General features: G+C 51.5%; 1 protein-coding gene across 1 annotated transcript in view; it reads right to left on the bottom strand.

The window, feature by feature from the left end:
* LOC147113186 (dynein axonemal heavy chain 14-like) overlaps window positions 1–27,897 on the bottom strand; it is a 78,527-nt gene that overhangs the window by 37,129 nt on the left and 13,501 nt on the right. The window contains exon 3 of the mRNA XM_085998256.1: window positions 16,187–16,443. Coding sequence (XP_085854382.1) covers window positions 16,187–16,443 — 257 coding nt within the window. The remainder of the gene's footprint in view (window positions 1–16,186; window positions 16,444–27,897) is intronic.

The following is a 27,897-nucleotide window of genomic DNA, read 5'->3' as shown; positions in this document are numbered from 1 at the left end:
CGGTTACCTCCCCAACAGGAAGTGGAACGCCCGAGATTGCACAGCACTTCCTGTGTGGGGCAGTAAGCCAAATTTAGCGGCCGGGGCGGTACTTCCATGCCGGGCACTAAATGTCCGGTCTTAACTCGGTTACCGCCTCCAAACGGGGCGTAACTGAATTTCGCGCCCCAAGTATTAATTCGGTGAGAAGCAGCACTCTCTCAGTACTGACCCTCCGACAGTGCAGCTCTCTTTCAGTACAGCCCCTCCGACAGTGCAGCACTCCCTCAGTACTGCCCCTCCGACAGTGCAGCACTCCCTCAGTACTGCCCCTCCGACAGTGCAGCACTCCCTCAGTACTGCCCCTCCGACAGTGCAGCACTCCCTCAGTACTGCCCCTCTGACAGTGCATCGCTCCCTCAGTACTGCCCCTCAGACAGTGCAGCACTCCCTCAGTAATGCCCCTCCGACAGTGCAGCGTTCCCTCAGTACTGCCCCTCCGACAGTGCAGCGCTCCCTCAGTACTGCCCCTCCGACAGTGCAGCACTCCCTCAGTACTGCCCCTCCGACAGTGCATCGCTCCCTCAGTACTGCCCCTCAGACAGTGCAGCACTCCCTCAGTAATGCCCCTCCGACAGTGCAGCGCTCCCTCAATACTGCCCCTCCGACACTGCATCGCTCCCTCAGTACTGGCCCTCCGACAGTGCAGCGCTCCCTCAGTACTACCCCTCCGACAGTGCATCGCTCCCTCTGTACCGCCCCCCCGACAGTGCAGAGCTCCCTCAGTACTGCCCCTCTGACAGTGCAGCCCTCCCTCAGTACTGCCCCTCTGACAGTGCAGCACTCCTTCAATACAGCCACTCCAAAAGTGCAGCACTCGCTCAGTACTGCCCCTCCAACAGTGCAGCGCTCACTCAGTACTGGCCCTCCGACAGTGCAGCGCTCCCTTAGTACTGCCTCTCCGACAGTGCAGCGCTCCCTCAGTACTGCCCCTCCAACAGTGCAGCGCTCCCTCAGTACTGGCCCTCCGACAGTGCAGCGCTCCCTCAGTACTGGCCCTCCGACAGTGCAGCACTCCCTCAATACTGCCCCTCCGACAGTGCAGCGCTTCCTCAGTACTGCCCCTCCAACGTTGCAGCTCTCGTTCAGTACTGCCCCTCCGACAGTGCAGCGCTCCCACAGTACTGCCCCACAGACAGCGCAGCGCTCCGTCTGTACTGCCCCTCCGACAGTGCAGCTCTCCTTCAGTACTGCCCCGACAGTGCAGCGCTCCCTCAGTACTACCCCTCCGACAGTGCAGCCCTCCCTCAGTACTGCCCCTCCGACAGTGCAGCGCTCCCTCAGTACTGCCCGACAGTGCAGCGCTCCCTCTGTACTGCCCCTCAGACTTCGCAGTGCTCCCACTGTACTGCCCCTCCGACAGTGCATCGCTCCCTCTGTACTGCCCCCCCGACAGTGCAGCGCTCCCTCAGTACTGCCCCTCCGACAGTGCATCGCTCCCTCTGTACTGCCCCTCCGACAGTGCAGCTCTCCTTCAGTACTGCCCCCTGACAGTGCAGCGCTCCCTCAGTACTACCCCTCCAACAGTGCAGCCCTCCCTCAGTACTGCCCCTCCGACAGTGCAGCGCTCCCTCAGTACTGCCCGACAGTGCAGCACTCCCTCAACACTGCCACTCCAACAGTGCAGCACTCGCTCAGTACTGCCCCTCCGACAGTGCAGCGCTCCCTCTGTACTGCCCCTCAGACTTCGCATCGCTCCCTCTGGACTGCCCCTCCGACAGTGCATCGCTCCCTCTGTACTGCCCCTCCGACAGTGCAGCTCTCCTTCAGTATTGCCCCGACAGTGCAGCGCTCCCTCAGTACTACCCCTCCGAAGGTGCAGCCCTCCCTCAGTACAGCCCCTCCGACAGTGCAGCGCTCGCTCAGTACTGCCCCTCCGACAGTGCAGCGCTCCCTCTGTACTGCCCCTCAGACTGCGCAGTGCTCCCACTGTACTGCCCCTCCGACAGTGCAGCGCTCCCTCAGTACTGCCCGACAGTGCAGCGCGCCCTCAGTATTGTCCCTCCGACAGTGTAGCACTCCTTCAGTACTGCTCCTCCGACAGTGCAGAACTCCCTCAATACTGCCCCTCCGACAGTGCAGCGCTCGCGCAGTGGTTATGTCACTAGATTAGTAAGCCAGAGGCTCAGTCAAATGCTCTGAGGATATGGGTTCAAATCCCACCACGGCAGCTGGTGGAATTTAAATTCAATTCAATTTAATTTTGGAATTAAATGTTAGTCTTAGTAATGGCGACCATGATACCATTGTTGATTGTTGCAAAAACCCATCTGGTTCACTAATGTCCTTTAGGGAAGGAAATCTGCCGCCCTTACCTGGTCTGGCCTACATGTGACTCCAGACCCACAGCAATGTGGTTGACTCTTAATGCCCTCTGAAATGGCCTAGCAAGCCACTCAGTTGTAAACAACCGCTACGAAAAAAAACAATAAGAATAAAACCGGACGGACCACCCGGCATCGGCCGCGGCACCGGAAACGACAACGACAACGACAACGGCAAACCCAGCCCTGTCGACCCTGCAAAGTCCTTCTTACCAACATCTGGGGACTTGTGCCAAAATTGGGAGAGCTGTCCCACAGACTAGTCAAGCAACAGCCTGACACAGTCATACTCACAGAATCATACCTTTCAACCAATGTCCCAGACACCACCATCACCATCCCTGGGTATGTCCTGTCCCACCGGCAGGACAGACCCACCAGAGGTGGTGGCACCGTGGTATACAGTCGGCAGGGAGTAGCCCTGGGAGTCCTCAACATTGACTCAGGACCCCATGAGGTCTCATGGCATCACGTCAAACATGGGCACGGAAACCTCCTGCTGATTACCACCTACCGCCCTCCCTCAGCTGATGAATCAGTACTCCTTCATGTTAAACACCAATTGGAAGAAGCACTGAGAGTAGCAAGGGCACAAAATGTCCTCTGGGTGGGGGACTTCAATGTCCATCACCAAGAGTGGCTCGGTAGCACCACAACTGACCGAGCTGGCCGAGTCCTAAAGGACATAGCTGCCAGACTGGGTCTGCGACAGGTGGTGAGGGAACCAACAAGAGGGAAAAACCTACTTGATCTCGTCCTCACCAATCTACCTGTTGCCGATGCATCTGTCCATGACAGCATTGGTGGAAGTGACCACCGCACAGTCCTTGTGGAGACGAAGTCCCGTCTTCATGTTGAGGATACCCTCCACCGTGTTGTGTGGCACTACCACCGTGCTAAATGGGACAGATTTTGAACAGATCTGGCAACTCAAAACTGGGCATCCATGAGGCGCCGTGGGCCATCAGCAGCAGCAGAATTGTATTCAACCACAATCTGTAACCTCATGGCCCGGCATATCCCTCACTCTACCATTACCATCAAGCCAGGAGATCAACCCTGGTTTAACGAAGAGTGCAGGACAGCATGCTGGGAACAGCACCAGGCATACCGAAAAATGAGGTGTCAACCTGGTGAGGCTACAACACAGGACTACTTGCATGCCAAACAACGGAAGCAACATGCGATAGACAGAGCTAAGCGATCTCACAACCATCGGATCAAATCAAAGCTCTGCAGTCCTGCCACATCCAGTCATGAGTGGTGGCGGACAATTAAACAGTTAACAGGAGGAGGAGGCTCCAAAAATATCCCCATCCTCAATGATGGTGGAGCCCAGCACGTGAGTGCAAAAGACAAGGCTGAAGCATTTGCAACTATCTTCAGCCAGAAGTGCCGAGTAGATGATCCATCTCGGCCTCTTCCTGAGGTCCCCAGCATCACAGATGCCAGTCTTCAGCCCATTCAATTCACTCCACGTGTTGTCAAGAAACGGCTGAAGACACTGGATACTGCAAAGGCTATGGGCCCTGACAACATTCCGGCAATAGTACTGAAGACTTGTGCTCCAGAACTAGCTGCGCCCCTAGCCAAGCTGTTCCAGTACAGCTACAACACTGGCATCTACCCGGCAATGTGGAAAATTGCCCAAGTATGTCCTGTCTACAAAAAGCAGGACAAATCCGACCCGGCCAATTACTGTCCCATCAGTCTACTCTCAATCACCAGCAAAGTGATGGAAGGTGTCGTTGACAGTGCTATCAAGCGGCACTTACTCAGCAATAACCTGCTAACTGACGCCCAGTTTGGGTTCCGCCAGGGCCACTCAGCTCCTGACCTCATTACAGCCTTGGTCCAAGCATGGACAAAAGAGCTGAACTCAAGAGGTGAGGTGAGAGTGACTGCCCTTGACATCAAGGCAGCATTTGATCGAGTGTGGCATCAAGGAGCCCCAGCAAAGCTGAAGTCAATGGGAATCAAGGGAAAACTCTCCATTGGTTGGAATCATACCTAGCACAAAGGAAGTTGGCTGTGGTTGTTGGAGGTCATTCATCTCAATCACATGACATCACTGCAGGAGTTCCTCAGGGCACTATCCTAGGCCCAACCATCTTCAGCTGTTTCATCAATGACCTTCTCTCCATCATAAGGTCAGAAGTGGGGATGTTCGCTGATGATTGCACACTGTTCAGCACCATTCGAGACTCGTCAGATACTGACGCAGTCCGTGTCCATATGCAGCAAGACCTGGACAACATTCAGACTTGGGCTGACAAGTGGCAAGCAACATTCGCACCATACAAGTGCCAGGCAATGACCATCTCCAACAAGCGAGATTCTAACCATCTCCCCTTGACATTCAATGGCATTACCATCGCTGAATCCCCCACTATCAACATCCTGGGGGTTACCATTGATCAGAAACTGAACTGGACCAGCCATATAAATACTGTGGCTACAAGAGCAGGCCAGAGGCTGGGAATTCTGCGGTGAGTGTCTCACCTCCTGACTCCCCAAAGCCTTTCCACCATCTACAAGGCACAAGTCAGGAGTGTGATGGAATACTCTCCACTTGCCTGGATGAGTGCAGCTCCAACAACACTCAAGAAGCTCGACACCATTCAGGATAAAGCAGCCCGCTTGATTGGCACTCCATCCACCACCTTCAACATTCACTTGCTCCACCACCGGCGCACTGTGGCTGCAGTGTGTACCATCTACAAGATGCACTGCAGCAACTCGCCAAAGCTCCTTCAACAGCACCTTCCAAACCCGCGACCTCTACCACTTAGAAGGACAAGGGCAGCAGATTTTGGCATAAAAATAAACCTAAAAAGGTGACTCAACCGTGGATAACGAGGGAAATTAGGGACAGCATAAAATCAAAAAAAAGGGCATATCAACTGGCAAAAAAAAGCACCAGACCGGAAGATTGGGGGCAGTACAGGATACAGCAAAAGAGGACAAAGGGATTAATCAGGAAGGGGAAAATAGAATACGAAAGTAAACTTGCAGCAAACATAAAGACAGACTGCAAAAGCTTTTATCGGTATATCAGGAGGAAAAGACTGGTAAAATCCCAAGTCGGTCCCTTGCAGTCCGATTCGGGAGAATATATAATGGAGAATAAGGAAATGGCAGACCAATTAAACTCATACTTTGGTTCTGTATTCACAAAGGAGGACACAAATAACCTCCCAGGAATATCGGCAAACATGGGGACTAATGAGAGGGAGGAGCTGACAGAAATTAGTATCTCTAGGGATATGGTGTTGGGTAAGTTGAGGGGACTGAAGGCCGACAAATCCCCGGGGCCTGATAAACTACATCCTAGGGTACTTAAGGAGGTGGCCCTGGAGATAGCAGATGCTCTAAGGATCATCTTCCGGAACTCCATTGACTCGGGAACAGTGCCCGTGGATTGGAGGGTAGCTAATGTTACCCCAATATTTAAAAAGGGGGGTAGAGAGAAAGCAGGGAATTATAGACCAGTAAGCCTTACATCGGTTGTGGGCAAAATGCTGGAGTCCATTATTAAGGATAAAATAGCGGAGCACTTGACAAATGGGGAAAGGATCGGACAGAGTCAACATGGATTTACAAAGGGTAAATCGTGTTTGACTAATCTGCTGGAATTTTTTGAGGAAGTAACTGGTAAAATAGATGGGGGAGAGCCAGTGGATGTGGTGTACCTTGACTTCCAGAAAGCATTCGATAAGGTTCCACACAAAAGATTATCATGCAAAATTAAGGCTCATGGAATTGGGGGCAAAGTATTAACGTGGATCGAGAACTGGCTGGCGGATAGAAAACAGAGAGTTGGAATAAACGGCTCGTTTTCGGAGTGGCAGGCAGTGACCAGCGGGGTGCCGCAAGGATCTGTCCTGGGACCCCAGCTGTTCACAATATATATAAATGATCTGGATCAGGGAATTGGATGCAATATTTCCAAATTCGCTGACGACACTAAACTAGGAGGAGGGGTGGGCTCTGATGAGGATGTCAGGAGGCTACAGTGCGATTTGGACAGGTTGGGGGAATGGGCGGATACGTGGCAGATGCACTATAATGTGGATAAATGCGAGGTTATCCACTTTGGGGGTAAAAACAGGAGGGTAGATTATTATCTAAATGGCAATAGATTGGGAGATGGAGAAGTGCAGAGGGACCTGGGTGTTCTTGTGCACCAGTCACTGAAGGAGAGCATGCAGGTGCAACAGGCGATTAAGAAGGCAAATGGTATGTTGGCCTTCATATCAAGGGGGTTCGAGTATAGGAATAGGGATACCTTACTACAGCTGTACAAGGTGCTGGTGAGACCGCATCTGGAGTATTGTGTACAGTTTTGGTCGCCCCATCTGCGGAAGGATGTTCTTGCCATGGAAAGAGTGCAACGGCGATTCACCAGGCTGATACCTGGAATGGCGGGAATGACCTACGAAGAGAGATTAAATAGTTTGGGCTTGTACTCACTGGAGTTTAGAAGATTGAGAGGGGATCTCATCGAAACATATAAAATTATGGCAGGCCTGGACAGGCTGAATTCAGAGAGAATGTTTCCAATGGCCGGGGAGCACAGAACCAGGGGCCACAGTCTAAAAATAGCAGGCAAATCATTTAAAACAGAGATGAGGAAGAATTTCTTCACTCAAAGAGTGGTGAGCCTGTGGAATTCCCTGCCACAGAGGGCTGTGAAGGCTAATTCAATAAATATTTTCAAGAGAGAATTGGATATATTTCTGAAGGCTAAGGGGATTAAGGGTTACGGAGAAAAGGCGGGGACGGGGTACTGAACTGGTAAGATCAGCCATGATCTCATTGAATGGCGGAGCAGGCTCGAAGGGCCGAATGGCCTACTCCTGTTCCTATCTCTATGTATGTATCTATGTAGATGCATGGGAACATCACCACCTACAAGTTTCCCTCCAAGCCACACACCATCCTGACTTGGACCTGTATCGCCGTTCCTTCACTGTCGCTGGGCCAAAATCCTGGAACTCCCTTCCTAACAGCATTGTGGGTGTACCTACACCATATGGACTGCAGCGGTTCAAGAAGGCGGCTCACCACCATCTTCTCAAGGGCAATTAGGGATGGGCACTAAATGCAGGCCTATCCAGCGACGCCCACATCCCATCAATGAATAAAAAAAAAGTACTGTCTCTCCGACAGTGCAGCACTCCCTCAGTACTGCCCCTCCGACAGTGCAGCAACACCTCAGTACTGTCCCTCCGACAGTGCAGCTCTCCCTCGGTACTGTCCCTCCGACAGTGCAGCGCTCCCTCATTACTGCCCTTCCGACAGTACAGCTCTCCCTCAGTACTGCCCCTCCGACAGTGCGGCGCTGCCTCAGTACTGCCCCTCCGACAGTGCAGCGCTCCCTCAGTACTGCCCCTCCGACAGTGCGGCGCTGCCTCAGTACTGCCCCTCCGACAGTGCTGCGCTCCCTCAGTACTGCCCCTCCGACAGTGCAGCGCTCCCTCAGTACTGCCCCTCCGACAGTGCAGCGCTCCCTCAGTACTATCCCTCCGACAGTGCAGCGCTCCCTCAGTATTGTCCCTCCGACAGTGCAGCACTCCCTCTGTACTGCCCCTCCGACAGTGCAGCGCCCCCTCGGTACTGTCCCTCCAACAGTGCAGCACTCCCTCGGTACTGTCCCTCTGACAGTGCAGCACTCCCTCGGTACTGTCCCTCCGACAGTGCAGCTCTCCCTCAGTACTGCCCCTCTGACAGTGCAGCACCCCCTCAGTACTGTCCCTCCGACAGTGCAGCACTCCCTCAGTACTATCCCTCCGACAGTGCAGCACTCCCTCGGTACTGTCCCCCCGACAGTGCAGCGCTCCCTCAGTACTGCCCCTCCAACAGTGCAGCTCTCCCTCAGTACTGTCCCCCCGACAGTGCAGCGCTCCCTCAGTACTGCCCCTCCAACAGTGCAGCTCTCCCTCAGTACTGTCCCTCCGACAGTGCAGCGCTCCCTCAGTACCGTCCCTCTGACAGTGCAGCACCCCGCCCTGTACTGCCTCTCTGAAAGTGCAGCGCTCCCTCAGTACTGTCCCTCTGGCAGTGCGGCACTCCCTCAGTACTGCCTCTCTGACAGTGCAGCGCTTCCTCAGTGCTGTCCCTAAGACAGTGCAGCGCTCCCTCAGTAGTGCCCCTCTGACAGTGCAGCACTCCCTCAGTACCGCCCCTCCGACAGTGCTGCGCTCCCTCAGTACTGACCCTCCGACAGTGCAGCGCTCCCTCAGTACTGCCCCTCCGACAGTGCAGCACTCCCTCAGTACTGCCCCTCCGACAGTGCAGCGCTTCCTCAGTACTGACCCTCCGACAGTGCATCACTCCCTCAGTACCGCCCCTCCGACAGTGTAGCACTCCCTCAGTACTGCCCCCGACAGTGCAGCGCTCCCTCAGTACTGACCCTCCAACAGTGCACCACTCCATCAGTACAGCCCCTCCGACAGTGCAGCACTCCCTCAGTACAGCCCCTCCGACAGTGCAGCACTCCCTCAGTACTGCCCCTCAGACGGTGCGGCGCTCCCTCAGTACTGCCCCCTCCGACAGTGCAGCGCTCCCTCAGTACTGCCCCTCCGACAGTGCAGCGCTCCCTCAGTACTGACCCTCCGACAGTGCAGTGTTCCCTCAGTAATGCCCCTCCGACAGTGCAGCACTCCTTCAGTACTGCCCCTCCAACAGTGCAGCGCTCCCTCAGTACTGCCCCCTCTGACAGTGCAGCGCTCCCTCAGTACTGTCCCTCCGACGTGTGCGTTGTAAAATAAAAACACCATTTTCCAAGGCTATATTTTAGAAGCAGAATCTGAAACGACTGCATTTATGGCATGGGATATCAATTGACATTTTGACCGTACAGTAATGGAACTAATTGGGATCTATTCGTAATTTTCTCCCTTCCGTTAAAGGGTTTGTGAACATCATTCACATTCTTTGTCAGCCATGGCTCAGTGGGCAGCACTTTGGCTTCTGAGTCAGAAGGTCGTGGATTCAAGTCCCACTCCAGAGACTTGAGCACAAAATTTAGGCTGGCACTGCAGTATAATACTGAGGGAGCGCTGCACTGTCAGAGGGGTAGTACTGAGGGAGCGCTGCACTGTCGGAGGGGCAGTACTGAGGGAGCGCTGCACTGTCGGAGGGGCAGTACTGAGGGAACGCTGCACTGTCGGAGGGTCAGTACTGAGGGAGCGCTGCGCTGTCGGAGGGGCAGTACTGAGGGAGCGCTGCACTGTCAGAGGGGTAGTACTGAGGGAGCGCTGCGCTGTCGGAGGGGTAGTACTGAGGGAGCGCTGCACTGTCGGAGGGGCAGTACTGAGGGAGCGATGCACTGTCGGAGGGGCAGTACTGAGGGAGCGCTGCGCTGTCGGAGGGGCAGTACTGAGGGAGCGCTGCGCTGTCGGAGGGTCAGTACTGAGGGAGCGCTGCACTGTCGGAGGGGCAGTACTGAGGGAGCGCTGCACTGTCGGAGGGGCAGTACTGAGGGAGCGCTGCACTGTCGGAGGGGCAGTACTGAGGGAGTGCTGCACTGTCGGAGGGGCAGTACTGAGGGAGCGCTGCGCTGTCGGAGGGGCAGTACTGAGGGAGTGCTGCACTGTCGGAGGGGCAGTACTGAGGGAGCGCTGCGCTGTCGGAGGGGCAGTACTGAGGGAGCGCTGCACTGTCGGAGGGGCAGTACTGAGGGAGCGCTGCACTGTCGGAGGGGCAGTACAATGACACAAAGATAGGCTCATTGTAGGCGGTGTAGATGAAAGCATAAAATTACAAAGGGATATCGACAGATTAAATGAATGGGCAAAACGGTGGCAAATGGATTTCAATGTAGGCAAATGCGAGGTCGTCTACTTTGGACCTAAAAAGGATAGAACAGGGTACTTTATAAATGGTGAAAAGCTAAAAATAGTGGAGGCCCAAAGACACTTGGGAGTCCAGGTCCATAGATCATCAAAATGTCATGAACAGCTACAGAAAACAATTAAAAAGGCTAATGGAATGCTGGCCTTTATATCTCGAGGACTAGAATACAAGGGGTAGAAGTTATGCTGCAGCTGTACAAAGCCCTGGTTACACCCGAGTACTACGAGCAGTTCTGGGCGCTACACCTTAGGAAGGATATATTGGCCTTGGAGGGAGAGCAGCGTAGGTTTACCAGAATGATACCCGGACTTCAAGAATTAAGTTACAAGGAGAGATGACAAAAATTAGGGTTGTATTCCCTAGAATTTAGAAGGTTAAGCGTGACCTGATCGAAGTTTTCAAGGTCGTAAGGAGAACAGAGGGTAGATAGAGAGAAGCTATTTCCGCTGGTTGGGGATTCTAGGACTAGGGGGCATCGTGTAAAAATTAGAGCCAGACCTTTCAGGAGTGAAATTAGGAAACACAAAGGGTGGATGAAGTTTGGAACTCTCTTCCGCAAACGGCAATTGATGCTAGATCAATTGTTAAATTTAAATCGGAGATTGATAGCTTTTTGTTAACCAAAGATATTAAGGTATATGAGCCAAAGGCAGGTATATGGAGTTAGGTCGCAGATCAGCCATGATCTCGTTGAATGGCGGAACAGGCTCGAGGGGCTCAATGGCCTACTCCTGTTCCTATGTTATCTAAGTTGTTAATAAATATAGTGAATAGGTGAGGTCCCAGCACAGATCCTTGTGGGACACTACTAGTCACTTCCTTCCAATTTGAGTAATTGTTGTGTATGTAACTTTAAGAGAATAACTGGTCTCAGACTGCAGTACCGGCAGTGACCACCCCTGTATAAAAGGCGCTAGTGAGCCTCTGTGTTTTTAGTTTCACTATGGACTTCCACCAGTAAAGACTTATTTTGTTCACTCCTGCTGTCCGTGTTTCAATTATTCACGGACCTAACACTGACGACGAGTAAGAAACGAACATACCTGCAACTCGGCAGCACCTCAGACGACGTTATTGAAGGTCGAAGCCAGAAGAAAGAAAAAAAAAAGAAAATAAATAAATAAATAAAATCCAAAGAAACTCGAGAAACGGGCGTCGACCGTGGGCAACCGCCCTCCAAATCATCGGTTTGAAAACTTGCAGGAGAGACTGTCCAGAGCCAGGCTGGGTTCCTCGGTCTGTGGTTTCCCAGCTAATCGGGCTGGTGGCAGGTAGTGCACTGATCCTTCCTGGGCTGCGGCGGGCTAGAGCTCGATCGGGTGGCTTTTCAACGGGGCTGGGCAGCGAGTCGGGAAGTAAAGAGAGAGAGAGAGGGTGGAGCACACAGGGCGCGGCCGGTGCTTCGAAGCCGGGCAGCGTTCGGACCTAAGAAGAGGGAGGGAAGTGTCCCAGAGGGTCCGCTCCACGACGGAAAATAATAAAAGAAAAAAAATCAATATTAAACGCGCAAGAAACCATGGAAAGCAGCGCTAACAACAGCGGGGAAGAAGGCAAAGCGCGGGAGGCGCCATTTTGTTAAATCGGGGAAGAAGGCAAAGCGCGGGAGGTGCCATTTTAGATTTGCAAGATGCCGAAGACTGGCTGTATCACTGCTTTTGATAATACATTAGAGGACTGGACCACGTATGTGGAAAGAGTCGAGGTATATTTCGAGGCAAACGAAATAGCGGAGGGGAAAAAGGCATCGATATTGCAAAACTTAATGGGCGCTAGAACGTACGGCCTATTGCGGGACCTGATTACTCCAGCCAAACCGAAGGCGAAGAGTTTTAACGAAATTGTTGCTGTCCTACAGGAACACTTAAACCCTGCACCGCTGTTGATAGCAGAAAGATTTAAATTCCACAGGAGAACTCAGCACAAAGATGAGAGCAATGCTGAGTATCTTACGGAACTACGCAAGCTATCAAAGCACTGCCAGTTCAGAGCAGGACTGGCAGATACCCTACGGGACAAATTTGTCTGTGGACTCCTGAGTGAAGGAACACAGAAGAAGTTACTCTCAGAGAAAGAGCTGACGCTAGATAAGGCTTTCAGCGTGGCAGTATCGTATGAAGCAGCAGCCAGGGGAGCTGCAGAAATTCAACAAAAACCACAGGAATACGGCACCCACGAAATGACACGGGGATTTGCAAAATGTTATCGCTGCGGCAGAACTAACCATGACCAGAAGGACTGCTGGTCCAAAGACAAAATATGCAGGCAATGTGGGAAGATGGGACACATTGCACGAGTTTGCAGGTCTGGGAAGAAGACCAGCGACAACAAAAAGGCTACTAAGGAACCGTACAAGAAAGTACAAAAGATGACGGACAGTAGTTCCGAAGACCAGATGAGCGATAGTGAATCCGGGAACAGGAGACTAAGCTGTCTCAAACTTCACAATGTAATCGCAAAAGAGGATCACCGAACCATTTGGGTCACCCTCACGATAGCAGGGTCCCAAGTTAAAATGGAATTGGATACAGGATCAGCGCTAACCGTCATGAATCGACGAGACTACGAGCGGCTATTTTCACACATACCCTTGAGAGAGACATCCATCGTCTTGACGACGTATACGGGGCAAAAAGTATACCCCAGAGGAAAAATAAGGGTGCCTGTCGAATACAATGGCAAGAAAATACGGAAATTGTATCTCTACATACTGCCAAATGGTGGACCACCGTTATTGGGACGGGAATGGATCAGGAAGATAAACTTAGATTGGCATTCCATTCATGCAATGACGGTGGACGGTAAAAAAGATGAAGACGTCACTCCTGGACGATTGTCAACAATCTTAGCTAACGCCAAAGAGGTATTTCAACAAGAACTGGGCACGCTTAAAGGCGTAAACGCCTCGATAAAAATAGAAGAGAATGCAGTTCCCAAGTTTTTCAAAGCGAGACCGGTACCATATGCAATTCGCCCAGCCGTTGAGGCAGAGCTGGAGAATCTGGAGAAGGCGGGCGTGTTGTCTAAGGTCGACTGGAGCGAGTGGGCGACACCCATCGTTCCTGTCATGAAGAAAACGTTAAGCAATAAGTCCGGGGAGCCAAGGAAGATTCGCATCTGTGGGGATTTCAAGGTGACGGTGAACCCAGTCCTTCACACAGTACAATATCCTCTTCCAAGGATAGAAGACATCTTCGCCTCACTGTCTGGAGGGAAGCGTTTTACAAAAATTGACCTAGCACAAGCATATTTGCAGATGGAGGTTGAAGAGTCCTCTAGGAAGTATCTCACGATAAACACTCACAAAGGTCTTTACCAGTATCATCGATTGGTATTCGGAGTAGCATCGGCTCCGGCGATATGGCAAAGAGCGATGGAACAAGTCCTGCAAGGGATTCCGGGGACTCAGTGTTACTTGGACGACATCCTTGTAACAGGTGAAGATGACAGTGAACACCTTAACAACCTAGAACAGGTGCTCACTAGACTACGGGAACATGGGCTGCGAGCCAACTGCCCCAAGTGCAAATTTTTTAAGAAACAGATATCGTATTGTGGCCACGTGATTGATGAAGAGGGGTTACATAAGTCCCCTGACAAAATTGAAGCGGTTGTTAAGTCCCCAGCGCCTGAAAATGTGTCGCAACTGAGGTCATTCCTCAGATTGGTGAATTACTATCATAAGTTTTTGCCGAACTTGTCGACAATTCTGCACCCACTGAACGTCCTGCTACGAACGGGGGTAGCATGGAAATGGAGCGATGATTGTAAGCGTGCTTTTCAGAAGAGTAAGGACTTAATCACTTCAAGGGAAGTTTTGGCTCACTACAACCCAGCACTGCCAATCAGGCTGGCGTGTGATGCGTCTCCCTACGGCATTGGGGTGGTACTGTCACATAAATTCCTTGATGGTTTAGAGGGGCCGATAGCTTTTGCGTCACGCTCGTTAACTTCTGCTGAGCGTAACTACGCCCAGATTGACAGAGAGGCCCTCAGCCTAGTGTGGGGGGTGAAGAAGTTCAATCACTACCTGCACGGTCAAAAATTTACTCTACTAACCGATCATCAACCTCTTGTCTCCATTTTCAACCCTCAGAAGGGCGTACCGATAATGACAGCACAACGGCTGCAGAGATGGTCCCTTTTCCTAGGGGCACACCAATATGACATCGAGTACAAAGGAACTAAACAGCATGGAAATGCTGATGGATTGTCACGCCTACCGTTGCCGACGGTGGAAGAAGAAGACCTTGCAGTGGATCCAATGGAGTTATTCCACTCGACCATAGTCGAATGTCTCCCTGTGACGAATGCAAACATAGCAAAGGAAACACGGAATGACCCGACACTATCACGGGTCTATGATTTAACGGTGAAGGGATGGCCAGCACATGGCGAACCACTGCTGCCAGCATTCTCGCCGAGAAGAGAACAGCTGTCAGTGTGCAGAGGAACCTTGATGTGTGGATCCAGAGTAGTAATTCCACCTAAGTTGACGGATAGAGTGCTCAATGAGCTTCATGAGGGTCATCTGGGTGGGGTAAAAATGAAGAACTTAGCCAGAGCGTTTGTGTGGTGGCCGGGAATCAATAGAGAAATCGAAGAGATGACCAAGAGCTGTGCAGGATGCCAGAAGGTCCAAAACGCCCCACCACAAGCTCCTCTGCATCCATGGGAGTGGCCCTCATCTCCATGGCAAAGGGTGCACATTGATTTTGCTGGTCCCTTCATGGACTCGATGTTTTTAATTGCGGTGGATGCACATTCAAAGTGGCCAGAGGTAATAAAAATGTCCTCAACCACCACGGAAAAAACTATCACAGTTTTACGAACCATATTCGCCAGGAATGGGCTGCCTGAACAGATTTGCTCTGACAATGGACCACAGTTTGTGTCTGAAGAGTTCCGGAGGTTCTTAAAGAACAATGGTGTTAAGCATTACACATCTGCCCCATATCATCCAGCCACTAATGGATTGGCCGAGAGGTTTGTCCAAACATTCAAGAAGGCTATCAAGGCAATGTGTAATGAAGATATACCCCTACAACACAAGGTGGACAACTTCTTGTTTGCCTACCGGAATGTGACACATGCGGTTACCAACCAAACTCCAGCCATGATGTTCTTCAATCGAAGACTACGATGCCGCTTGGATTTGGTTAAGCCAAACGTCCGAAGAGATGTGGAGAACAGGCAGTTTCAGAATATGAATGAAAGGCCGACCAGGAGTTTTAAGATAGGTCAACCAGTTTTGGCCCGGGACTACCGCACTGAGAAATGGCAGCCAGGAACGATTTGTACACGGCAAGGACCTCTCATGTATACCGTGGACGTTGGGGAGAGCATTGTAAGACGCCATGCTGACCAGATTCTAGAGTCACTGGAAAACGTCAACTCCACACCACGATCTGATACACCTGGTAATGAAATCGACGTTCCAATTGCAGCTACCGCAGAACCGGTAATATTGGAAGCAGATGAACCAAACAACGACATTGATCCCGACTCAACATTGCCAGAAGAACCTGGTACCCCAAAGAGGCGTTATCCAGACAGAATCAGGAAGCCTCCTCAAAGACTGAACTTATAATTGCTTAAACTTAACCAATGTATCTAGCAACAGTAATTGTGATTGTAATTCGTTATCATTAGTTGTTAAATGAATGTTATGTACTGTTTATCTAAAAGGGGAGGAATTGTTGTGTATGTACCTTTAAGAGAATAACTGGTCTCAGACTGCAGTACCGGCAGTGACCACCCCTGTATAAAAGGCGCTAGTGAGCCTCTGTGTTTTTAGTTTCACGATGGACTTCCACCAGGAAAGACTTATTTTGTTCACTCCTGCTGTCCGTGTTTCAATTATTCACGGACGTAACAGTATTTACCCATTATCCCTACTCTCTGTCTTCTACCGCCTAACCAGGTCAATGGTTAGGAGCAATGAACTCCAAGCTCTCACTCCTCACCTCAGCAATTCCTCGTTCCTTCTCTCATCTGTTGAGGTCACCATGTATGAAGCGGTAAAGGCATCCAGTAATAATCGGACCGCCGTTTTAACCAGGCGACAGAGCAGCTCCTGGAAGAGGTAGTCCACGAGCTTCAGTAACTTGATGAACCGCGCGAGGAGTGGTCTCGACGCCACAATCTTGATAAATGACGGGCTCTCGCTCGAATTGTCAGGTTCCGCTGTGAATAACTTCCCAAATCCTTCCATCTCGGCTTTCTGCAGTGTTAGTGAGCAAGACAATTACAAATGTAAATTCTCTGCATCACTTTTTGTTTATTTGAGAAGACGAGGTGAAGATCCAAGGCATTTCATTCAGGACAAAAAAACATCATGCAGGAAGTTAGTTCAGGTAAATGCTTGGTTCCGACCACTGGAGGATTATACCAGGAAAAGTCAACTGAGGGAGATAAAGGGGGGTCGGTCTTCAACTTCCGCCTAAAAATGCCGCAAATCGAACATGCACCCGATTGATGCTGCTGTTGGGAGGACATCAAACTACTTGTGTCTGTCAAACACTCCCAAAACAGGTACAGCACGGGTTAGATACAGAGTAAAGCTCCCTCTACACTGTCCCATCAAACACTCCCAGGGCAGGTACAGCACGGGTTAGATACAAATTAAAGCTCCCTCTACACTGTCCCATCAAACACTCCCAGGGCAGGTACAGCACGGGTTAGATACAAATTAAAGCTCCCTCTACACTGTCCCATCAAACACTCCCAGGGCAGGTACAGCACGGGTTAGATACAGAGTAAAGCTCCCTCTACACTGTCCCATCAAACACTCCCAGGGCAGGTACAGCACGGGTTAGATACAGAGTAAAGCTCCCTCTACACTGTCCCATCAAACACTCCCAGGGCAGGTACAGCACGGGTTAGATACAGAGTAAAGCTCCCTCTACACTGTCCCATCAAACACTCCCAGGGCAGGTACAGCATGGGTTAGATACAGAGTAAAGCTCCCTCGACACTGTCCCATCAAACACTCCCAGGGCAGGTACAGCACGAGTTAGATACAGAGTAAAGCTCCCTCTACACTGACCCATCAAACACTCCCAGGGCAGGTACAGCACGGGTTAGATACAGAGTAAAGCTCCCTCTACACTGTCCCCATCAAACACTCCCAGGGCAGGTACAGCACGGGTTAGATACAGAGTAAAGCTCCCTCTACACTGTCCCATCAAACACTCCCAGGACAGGTACAGCACGGTTTAGATACAGAGTAAAGCTCCCTCTACACTGTCCCATCAAACACTCCCAGGGCAGGTACAGCACGGGTTAGATACAAATTAAAGCTCCCTCTACACTGTCCCATCAAACACTCCCGGGGCAGGTACAGCACGGGTTAGATACAGAGTAATGCTCCCTCTACACTGTCCCATCAAACACTCCCAGGGCAGGTACAGCACGGGTTAGATACAGAGTAAAGCTCCCTCTACACTGTCCCATCAAACACTCCCAGAGCAGGTAGAGCACGGGTTAGATACAGAGTAAAGCTCCCTCTACACTGTCCCATCAAACACTCCCAGAGCAGATACAGCACGGGTTAGATACAGAGTAAAGCTCCCTCGACACTGTCCCCATCAAACACTCCCAGGGCAGGTACAGCACGGGGTTAGATACAGAGTAAAGCTCCCTCTACACTGTCCCATCAAACACTCCCAGGGCAGGTACAGCACGGGTTAGATACAGAGTAAAGCTCCCTTGACACTGTCCCATCAAACACTCCCAGGGCAGGTACAGCACGGGTTAGATACAGAGTAAAGCTCCCTCTACAAAGTCCCATCAAACACTCCCAGGGCAGGTACAGCACGGGTTAGATACAGAGTAAAGCTCCCTCTACACTGTCCCATCAAACACTCCCGGGGCAGGTACAGCACGGGTTAGATACAGAGTAATGCTCCCTCTACACTGTCCCATCAAACACTCCCAGGGCAGGTACAGCACGGGTTAGATACAGAGTAAAGCTCCCTCTACACTGTCCCATCAAACACTCCCAGAGCAGGTAGAGCACGGGTTAGATACAGAGTAAAGCTCCCTCTACACTGTCCCATCAAACACTCCCAGAGCAGATACAGCACGGGTTAGATACAGAGTAAAGCTCCCTCGACACTGTCCCCATCAAACACTCCCAGGGCAGGTACAGCACGGGGTTAGATACAGAGTAAAGCTCCCTCTACACTGTCCCATCAAACACTCCCAGGGCAGGTACAGCACGGGTTAGATACAGAGTAAAGCTCCCTCGACACTGTCCCATCAAACACTCCCAGGGCAGGTACAGCACGGGTTAGATACAGAGTAAAGCTCCCTCTACACTGTCCCCATCAAACACTCCCAGGGCAGGTACAGCACGGGTTAGATACAGAGTAAAGCTCCCTCTACACTGTCCCCATCAAACACTCCCAGGGCAGGTACAGCACGGGTTAGATAGAAATTAAAGCTCCCTCTACACTGCCCATCAAACACTCCCAGGGCAGGTACAGCGCAGGTTAGATGCAGAGTAAAGCTCCCTCTTCACTCTTCCATCAAACACTCGCAGGGCAGGTACAGCACGGGTTAGATACAGAGTAAAGCTCCCTCTATACTGTCCCATCAAACACTCCCAGGGCAGGTACAGCACGGGTTAGATACAGAGTAAAGCTCCCTCTACACTGTCCCATCAAACACTCCCAGAGCAGGTACAGCACGGGTTAGATACAGAGTAAAGCTCCCTCTACACTGTCCCATCAAACACTCCCGGGGCAGGTACAGCACGGGTTAGATACAGAGTAAAGTTCCCTCTACACTGTCCCATCAAACACTCCCAGGGCAGGTACAGCACGGGTTAGATACAGAGTAAAGCTCCCTCTACACTGTCCCATCAAACACTCCCAGAGCAGGTACAGCACGGGTTAGATACAGAGTAAAGCTCCCTCTGCACTGTCCCATCAAACACTCCCAGGGCAGGTACAGCACGGGTTAGATACAGAGTAAAGCTCCCTCTACACTGTCCCATCAAACACTCCCGGGGCAGGTACAGCACGGGTTAGATACAGAGTAATGCTCCCTCTACACTGTCCCATCAAACACTCCCAGGGCAGGTACAGCACGGGTTAGATACAGAGTAAAGCTCCCTCTACACTGTCCCATCAAACACTTCCAGAGCAGGTAGAGCACGGGTTAGATACAGAGTAAAGCTCCCTCTACACTGTCCCATCAAACACTCCCAGAGCAGATACAGCACGGGTTAGATACAGAGTAAAGCTCCCTCTACACTGTCCCCATCAAACACTCCCAGGGCAGGTACAGCACGGGGTTAGATACAGAGTAAAGTTCCCTCTACACTGTCCCATCAAACACTCCCAGGGCAGGTACAGCACGGGTTAGATACAGAGTAAAGCTTCCTCTACACTGTCCCATCAAACACTCCCAGGGCAGGTACAGCACGGGTTAGATACAGAGTAAAGCTGCCTCTACACTGTCCCATCAAACACTCCCAGGGCAGGTACAGCACGGGTTAGATACAGAGTAAAGCTCTCTCTACACTGTCCCATCAAACACTCCCAGGGCAGGTACAGCACGGGTTAGATACAGAGTAAAGCTCTCTCTACACTGTCCCATCAAACACTCCCAGGGCAGGTGCAGCACGGGTTAGATACAGAGTAAAGCTCTCTCTACACTGTCCCATCAAACACTCCCAGGGCAGGTACAGCACGGGTTAGATACAGAGTAAAGCTCTCTCTACACTGTCCCATCAAACACTCCCAGGGCAGGTACAGCACGGGTTAGATACAGAGTAAAGCTCTCTCTACACTGTCCCATCAAACACTCCCAGGGCAGGTACAGCACGGGTTAGATACAGAGTAAAGCTCCCTCTACACTGTCCCATCAAACACTCCCAGGGCAGGTACAGCACGGGTTAGATACAGAGTAAAGCTCCCTCTACACTGTCCCCATCAAACACTCCCAGGGCAGGTACCGCACGGGTTAGATACAGAGTAAAGCTCCCTCTACACTGTCCCATCAAACACTCCCAGGGCAGGTACAGCACAGGTTAGATACAGAGTAAAGCTCCCTCTACACTGTCCCATCAAACACTCCCAGGGCAGGTACAGCACGGGTTAGATACAGAGTAAAGCTCCCTCCGCACTGTCCCATCAAACACTCCCAGGGCAGGTACAGCACGGGTTAGATACAGAGTAAAGCTCCCTCTACACTGTCCCATCAAACACTCCCAGGGCAGGTACAGCACAGGTTAGATACAGAGAAAAGCTCTCTCTACACTGTCCCATCAAACACTCCCAGGGCATGTACAGCACGGGTTAGATACAGAGTAAAGCTCTCTCTACACTGTCCCATCAAACACTCCCAGGGCAGGTACAGCACGGGTTAGATACAGAGTAAAGCTCCCTCTACACTGTCCCATCAAACACTCCCAGGGCAGGTACAGCACGGGTTAGATACAGAGTAAAGCTCCCTCTACACTGTCCCCATCAAACACTCCCAGGGCAGGTCCAGCACGGGTTAGATACAGAGTAAAGCTCCCTCTACACTGTCCCCATCAAACACTCCCAGGGCAGGTACAGCACGGGTTAGATAGAAATTAAAGCTCCCTCTACACTGCCCATCAAACACTCCCAGGGCAGGTACAGCGCAGGTTAGATACAGAGTAAAGCTCCCTCTTCACTCTTCCATCAAACACTCCCAGGGCAGGTACAGCACGGGTTAGATACAGAGTAAAGCTCCCTCTACACTGTCCCATCAAACACTCCCAGAGCAGGTACAGCACGGGTTAGATACAGAGTAAAGCTCCCTCTACACTGTCCCATCAAACACTCCCGGGGCAGGTACAGCACGGGTTAGATACAGAGTAATGCTCCCTCTACACTGTCCCATCAAACACTCCCAGGGCAGGTACAGCACGGGTTAGATACAGAGTAAAGCTCCCTCTACACTGTCCCATCAAACACTCCCAGAGCAGGTACAGCACGGGTTAGATACAGAGTAAAGCTCCCTCTACACTGTCCCATCAAACACTCCCAGGGCAGGTACAGCACGGGTTAGATACAGAGTAAAGCTCCCTCTACACTGTCCCATCAAACACTCCCAGAGCAGGTACAGCACGCGTTAGATACAGAGTAAAGCTCCCTCTACACTGTCCCATCAAACACTCCCAGGGCAGGTACAGCACAGGTTAGATACAGAGTAAAGCTCCCTCTACACTGTCCCATCAAACACTCCCAGGGCAGGTACAGCACGGGTTAGATACAGAGTAAAGCTCCCTCTACACTGTCCCCATCAAACACTCCCAGGGCAGGTACAGCACGGGTTAGATACAGAGTAAAGCTCCCTCTACACTGTCCCATCAAACACTCCCAGGGCAGGTACAGCACGGGTTAGATACAGAGTAAAGCTCCCTCTACACTGTCCCCATCAAACACTCCCAGGGCAGGTACAGCACGGGTTAGTTACAGAGTAAAGCTCCCTCTACACTGTCCCCATCAAACACTCCCAGGGCAGGTACAGCACGGGTTCGATACAGAGTAAAGCTCCCTCTACACTGTCCCATCAAACACTCCCGGGGCAGGTACAGCACGGGTTAGATACAGAGTAATGCTCCCTCTACACTGTCCCATCAAACACTCCCAGGGCAGGTACAGCACGGGTTAGATACAGAGTAAAGCTCCCTCTACACTGTCCCATCAAACACTCCCAGAGCAGGTAGAGCACGGGTTAGATACAGAGTAAAGCTCCCTCTACACTGTCCCATCAAACACTCCCAGAGCAGATACAGCACGGGTTAGATACAGAGTAAAGCTCCCTCGACACTGTCCCCATCAAACACTCCCAGGGCAGGTACAGCACGGGGTTAGATACAGAGTAAAGCTCCCTCTACACTGTCCCATCAAACACTCCCAGGGCAGGTACAGCACGGGTTAGATACAGAGTAAAGCTCCCTCTACACTGTCCCATCAAACACTCCCAGGGCAGGTACAGCACGGGTTAGGTACAGAGTAAAGCTCCCTCTACACTGTCCCATCAAACACTCCCAGGGCAGGTACAGCACGGGTTAGATACAGAGTAAAGCTCCCTCTACACTGTCCCCATCAAACACTCCCAGGGCAGGTACAGCACGGGTTAGATACAGAGTAAAGCTCCCTCTACACTGTCCCCATCAAACACTCCCAGGGCAGGTACAGCACGGGTTAGATACAGAGTAAAGCTCCCTCTACACTGTCCCCATCAAACACTCCCAGGGCAGGTACAGCACGGGTTAGATAGAAATTAAAGCTCCCTCTACACTGCCCATCAAACACTCCCAGGGCAGGTACAGCGCAGGTTAGATACAGAGTAAAGCTCCCTCTTCACTCTTCCATCAAACACTCGCAGGGCAGGTACAGCACGGGTTAGATACAGAGTAAAGCTCCCTCTATACTGTCCCATCAAACACTCCCAGGGCAGGTACAGCACGGGTTAGATACAGAGTAAAGCTCCCTCTACACTGTCCCATCAAACACTCCCAGAGCAGGTACAGCACGGGTTAGATACAGAGTAAAGCTCCCTCTACACTGTCCCATCAAACACTCCCGGGGCAGGTACAGCACGGGTTAGATACAGAGTAAAGTTCCCTCTACACTGTCCCATCAAACACTCCCAGGGCAGGTACAGCACGGGTTAGATACAGAGTAAAGCTCCCTCTACACTGTCCCATCAAACACTCCCAGAGCAGGAACAGCACGGGTTAGATACAGAGTAAAGCTCCCTCTGCACTGTCCCATCAAACACTCCCAGGGCAGGTACAGCACGGGTTAGATACAGAGTAAAGCTCCCTCTACACTGTCCCATCAAACACTCCCGGGGCAGGTACAGCACGGGTTAGATACAGAGTAATGCTCCCTCTACACTGTCCCATCAAACACTCCCAGGGCAGGTACAGCACGGGTTAGATACAGAGTAATGCTCCCTCTACACTGTCCCATCAAACACTGCCAGGGCAGGTACAGCACGGGTTAGATACAGAGTAAAGCTCCCTCTACACTGTCCCATCAAACACTCCCAGAGCAGGTACAGCACGGGTTAGATACAGAGTAAAGCTTCCTCTACACTGTCCCATCAAACACTCCCAGGGCAGGTACAGCACGGGTTAGATACAGAGTAAAGCTGCCTCTACACTGTCCCATCAAACACTCCCAGGGCAGGTACAGCACGGGTTAGATACAGAGTAAAGCTCTCTCTACACTGTCCCATCAAACACTCCCAGGGCAGGTACAGCACGGGTTAGATACAGAGTAAAGCTCTCTCTACACTGTCCCATCAAACACTCCCAGGGCAGGTGCAGCACGGGTTAGATACAGAGTAAAGCTCTCTCTACACTGTCCCATCAAACACTCCCAGGGCAGGTACAGCACGGGTTAGATACAGAGTAAAGCTCTCTCTACACTGTCCCATCAAACACTCCCAGGGCAGGTACAGCACGGGTTAGATACAGAGTAAAGCTCTCTCTACACTGTCCCATCAAACACTCCCAGGGCAGGTACAGCACGGGTTAGATACAGAGTAAAGCTCCCTCTACACTGTCCCATCAAACACTCCCAGGGCAGGTACAGCACGGGTTAGATACAGAGTAAAGCTCCCTCTACACTGTCCCCATCAAACACTCCCAGGGCAGGTACCGCACGGGTTAGATACAGAGTAAAGCTCCCTCTACACTGTCCCATCAAACACTCCCAGGGCAGGTACAGCACAGGTTAGATACAGAGTAAAGCTCCCTCTACACTGTCCCATCAAACACTCCCAGGGCAGGTACAGCACGGGTTAGATACAGAGTAAAGCTCCCTCCGCACTGTCCCATCAAACACTCCCAGGGCAGGTACAGCACGGGTTAGATACAGAGTAAAGCTCCCTCTACACTGTCCCATCAAACACTCCCAGGGCAGGTACAGCACAGGTTAGATACAGAGAAAAGCTCTCTCTACACTGTCCCATCAAACACTCCCAGGGCATGTACAGCACGGGTTAGATACAGAGTAAAGCTCTCTCTACACTGTCCCATCAAACACTCCCAGGGCAGGTACAGCACGGGTTAGATACAGAGTAAAGCTCCCTCTACACTGTCCCATCAAACACTCCCAGGGCAGGTGCAGCACGGGTTAGATACAGAGTAAAGCTCCCTCTACACTGTCCCCATCAAACACTCCCAGGGCAGGTCCAGCACGGGTTAGATACAGAGTAAAGCTCCCTCTACACTGTCCCCATCAAACACTCCCAGGGCAGGTACAGCACGGGTTAGATAGAAATTAAAGCTCCCTCTACACTGCCCATCAAACACTCCCAGGGCAGGTACAGCGCAGGTTAGATACAGAGTAAAGCTCCCTCTTCACTCTTCCATCAAACACTCCCAGGGCAGGTACAGCACGGGTTAGATACAGAGTAAAGCTCCCTCTACACTGTCCCATCAAACACTCCCAGAGCAGGTACAGCACGGGTTAGATACAGAGTAAAGCTCCCTCTACACTGTCCCATCAAACACTCCCGGGGCAGGTACAGCACGGGTTAGATACAGAGTAATGCTCCCTCTACAGTGTCCCATCAAACACTCCCAGGGCAGGTACAGCACGGGTTAGATACAGAGTAAAGCTCCCTCTACACTGTCCCATCAAACACTCCCAGAGCAGGTACAGCACGGGTTAGATACAGAGTAAAGCTCCCTCTACACTGTCCCATCAAACACTCCCAGGGCAGGTACAGCACGGGTTAGATACAGAGTAAAGCTCCCTCTACACTGTCCCATCAAACACTCCCAGAGCAGGTACAGCACGCGTTAGATACAGAGTAAAGCTCCCTCTACACTGTCCCATCAAACACTCCCAGGGCAGGTACAGCACAGGTTAGATACAGAGTAAAGCTCCCTCTACACTGTCCCATCAAACACTCCCAGGGCAGGTACAGCACGGGTTAGATACAGAGTAAAGCTCCCTCTACACTGTCCCCATCAAACACTCCCAGGGCAGGTACAGCACGGGTTAGATACAGAGTAAAGCTCCCTCTACACTGTCCCATCAAACACTCCCAGGGCAGGTACAGCACGGGTTAGATACAGAGTAAAGCTCCCTCTACACTGTCCCCATCAAACACTCCCAGGGCAGGTACAGCACGGGTTAGTTACAGAGTAAAGCTCCCTCTACACTGTCCCCATCAAACACTCCCAGGGCAGGTACAAATCGGGTTAGATACAGAGTAAAGCTGCCTCTACACTGTCCCATCAAACACTCCCAGGGCAGGTACAGCACGGGTTAGATACAGAGTAAAGCTCCCTCTACACTGTCCCATCAAACACTCCCAGGGCAGGTACAGCACGGGTTAGATACAGAGTAATGCTCCCTCTACACTGTCCCATCAAACACTCCCAGGGCAGGTACAGCACGGGTTAGATACAGAGTAAAGCTCCCTCTACACTGTCCCATCAAACACTCCCAGGGCAGGTACAGCACAGGTTAGATACAGAGTAAAGCTCTCTCTACACTGTCCCATCAAACACTCCCAGGGCAGGTACAGCACGGGTTAGATACAGAGTAAAGCTCTCTCTACACTGTCCCATCAAACACTCCCAGGGCAGGTACAGCACGGGTTAGATACAGAGTAAAGCTCTCTCTACACTGTCCCATCAAACACTCCCAGGGCAGGTACAGCACGGGTTAGATACAGAGTAAAGCTCTCTCTACACTCTTCCATCAAACACTCGCAGGGCAGGTACAGCACGGGTTAGATACAGAGTAAAGCTCTCTCTACACTGTCCCATCAAACACTCCCAGGGCAGGTACAGCACGAGTTAGATACAGAGTAAAGCTCTCTCTACACTGTCCCATCAAACACTCCCAGGGCAGGTACAGCACGGGTTAGATACAGAGTAAAGCTCCCTCTGCACTGTCTCATCAAACACTCCCGGGGCAGGTACAGCATGGGTTAGATAGAGAGTAAAGCTCATTCTACACTGTCCCATCAAACACTCCCAGGGCAGGTACAGCACGGGTTAGATACAGAGTAAAGCTCCCTCTACACTGTCCCATCAAACACTCCCAGGGCAGGTACAGCACGGGTTAGATACAGAGTAAAGCTCCCTCTACACTGTCCCATCAAACACTCCCAGGGCAGGTACAGCACGGGTTAGATACAGAGTAAAGCTCCCTCTACACTGTCCCATCAAACACTCCCGGGGCAGGTACAGCACGGGTTAGATACAGAGTAAAGCTCTCTCTACACTGTCCCATCAAACACTCCCAGGGCAGGTACAGCACGGGTTAGATACAGAGTAAAGCTCCCTCTACACTGTCCCATCAAACACTCCCGGGGCAGGTACAGCACGGGTTAGATACAGAGTAAAGCTCCCTCTGCACTGTCTCATCAAACACTCCCAGGGCAGGTACAGCATGGGTTAGATAGAGAGTAAAGCTCATTCTACACTGTCCCATCAAACACTCCCAGGGCAGGTACAGCACGGGTTAGATACAGAGTAAAGCTCCCTCTACACTGTCCCATCAAACACTCCCAGGGCAGGTACAGCACGGGTTAGATAGAGAGTAAAGCTCCCTCTACACTGTCCCATCAAACACTCCCAGGGCAGGTACAGCACGGGTTAGATACAGAGTAAAGCTCCCTCTACACTGTCCCATCAAACACTCCCAGGGCAGGTACAGCACGGGTTAGATACAGAGTAAAGCTCCCTCTACACTGTCCCCATCAAACACTCCCAGGGCAGGTACAGCACGGAGTTAGATACAGAGTAAAGCTCCCTCTACACTGTCCCCATCAAACACTCCCAGGGCAGGTACAGCACGGGTTAGATACAGAGTAAAGCTCCCACTACACTGTCCCATCAAACACTCCCAGGGCAGGTACAGCACGGGTTAGATACAGAGTAACACTCCCTCTACACTGCCCCATCAAACACTCCCAGGGCAGGTACAGCACGGGTTAGATAGTGATGCAGTGGAGACCCTTCTTCAGGCCTTGGTTGTGATGAGTGTGCTCCTATCTTCCCCCTCTCAGATACTGTTGGCCCTGCTGAGTTTCTCTGGCAGTTTCTGTTTTTAATTCAGATTTGTAGTTCTCATCTCCTTACTGAAATTGACATTTTCCAGACTGAGACCGATAAGTTTTTGCATAGAATCTTACAGCACAGAAACAGGCCATTCAGCCCAACTGGTCCATGCCGGTGTTTATGCTCCACATGAGCCTCTTCCCACCCCTCTACATCTCACCCTATCAGGATATCCTGCTATTCCTTTCTCCCTCAAGTACTTAACCAGCTTCCCCTTAAGTGTATCTGTGCTATTCACCTCAGCCATTCCATGTAGTAGCAAGTTCCACATTCTCACCACTCTCTGGGTGAAGAAGTTTCTCCTGGATTCCCTATTGGATTTATTAGTGACTATCTTATATTGATGGCCTCTGGTTCTGGTCTCCCCCTTTTTGTTGGGTAAGGGTATCAAGTGATGTGGAGCAAAGGCAGGCAAATGGAGTGCAGCATGATCTGATTGAATGGTAGAACAGGCTGGAGGGGCTGAATGGCCTATTCCTATGTCTTATTGAGATTAACTAGCTGTGAGGATAGCTGCCAAACCGACTATCAATTCCAAACACCTTCCGGTGCCTCTAGAGGCAGTTTACTGTTTAATGGCTGGCTCGGACATTA

The sequence above is a fragment of the Somniosus microcephalus genome, chromosome 9 (genome assembly GCF_052327205.1).
Source record: "Somniosus microcephalus isolate GS21.2 chromosome 9, FLI_Smic_1.0, whole genome shotgun sequence".
Classification (NCBI taxonomy): domain Eukaryota; kingdom Metazoa; phylum Chordata; class Chondrichthyes; order Squaliformes; family Somniosidae; genus Somniosus; species Somniosus microcephalus.
This window is presented reverse-complemented; position numbering and strand designations above follow the sequence as displayed.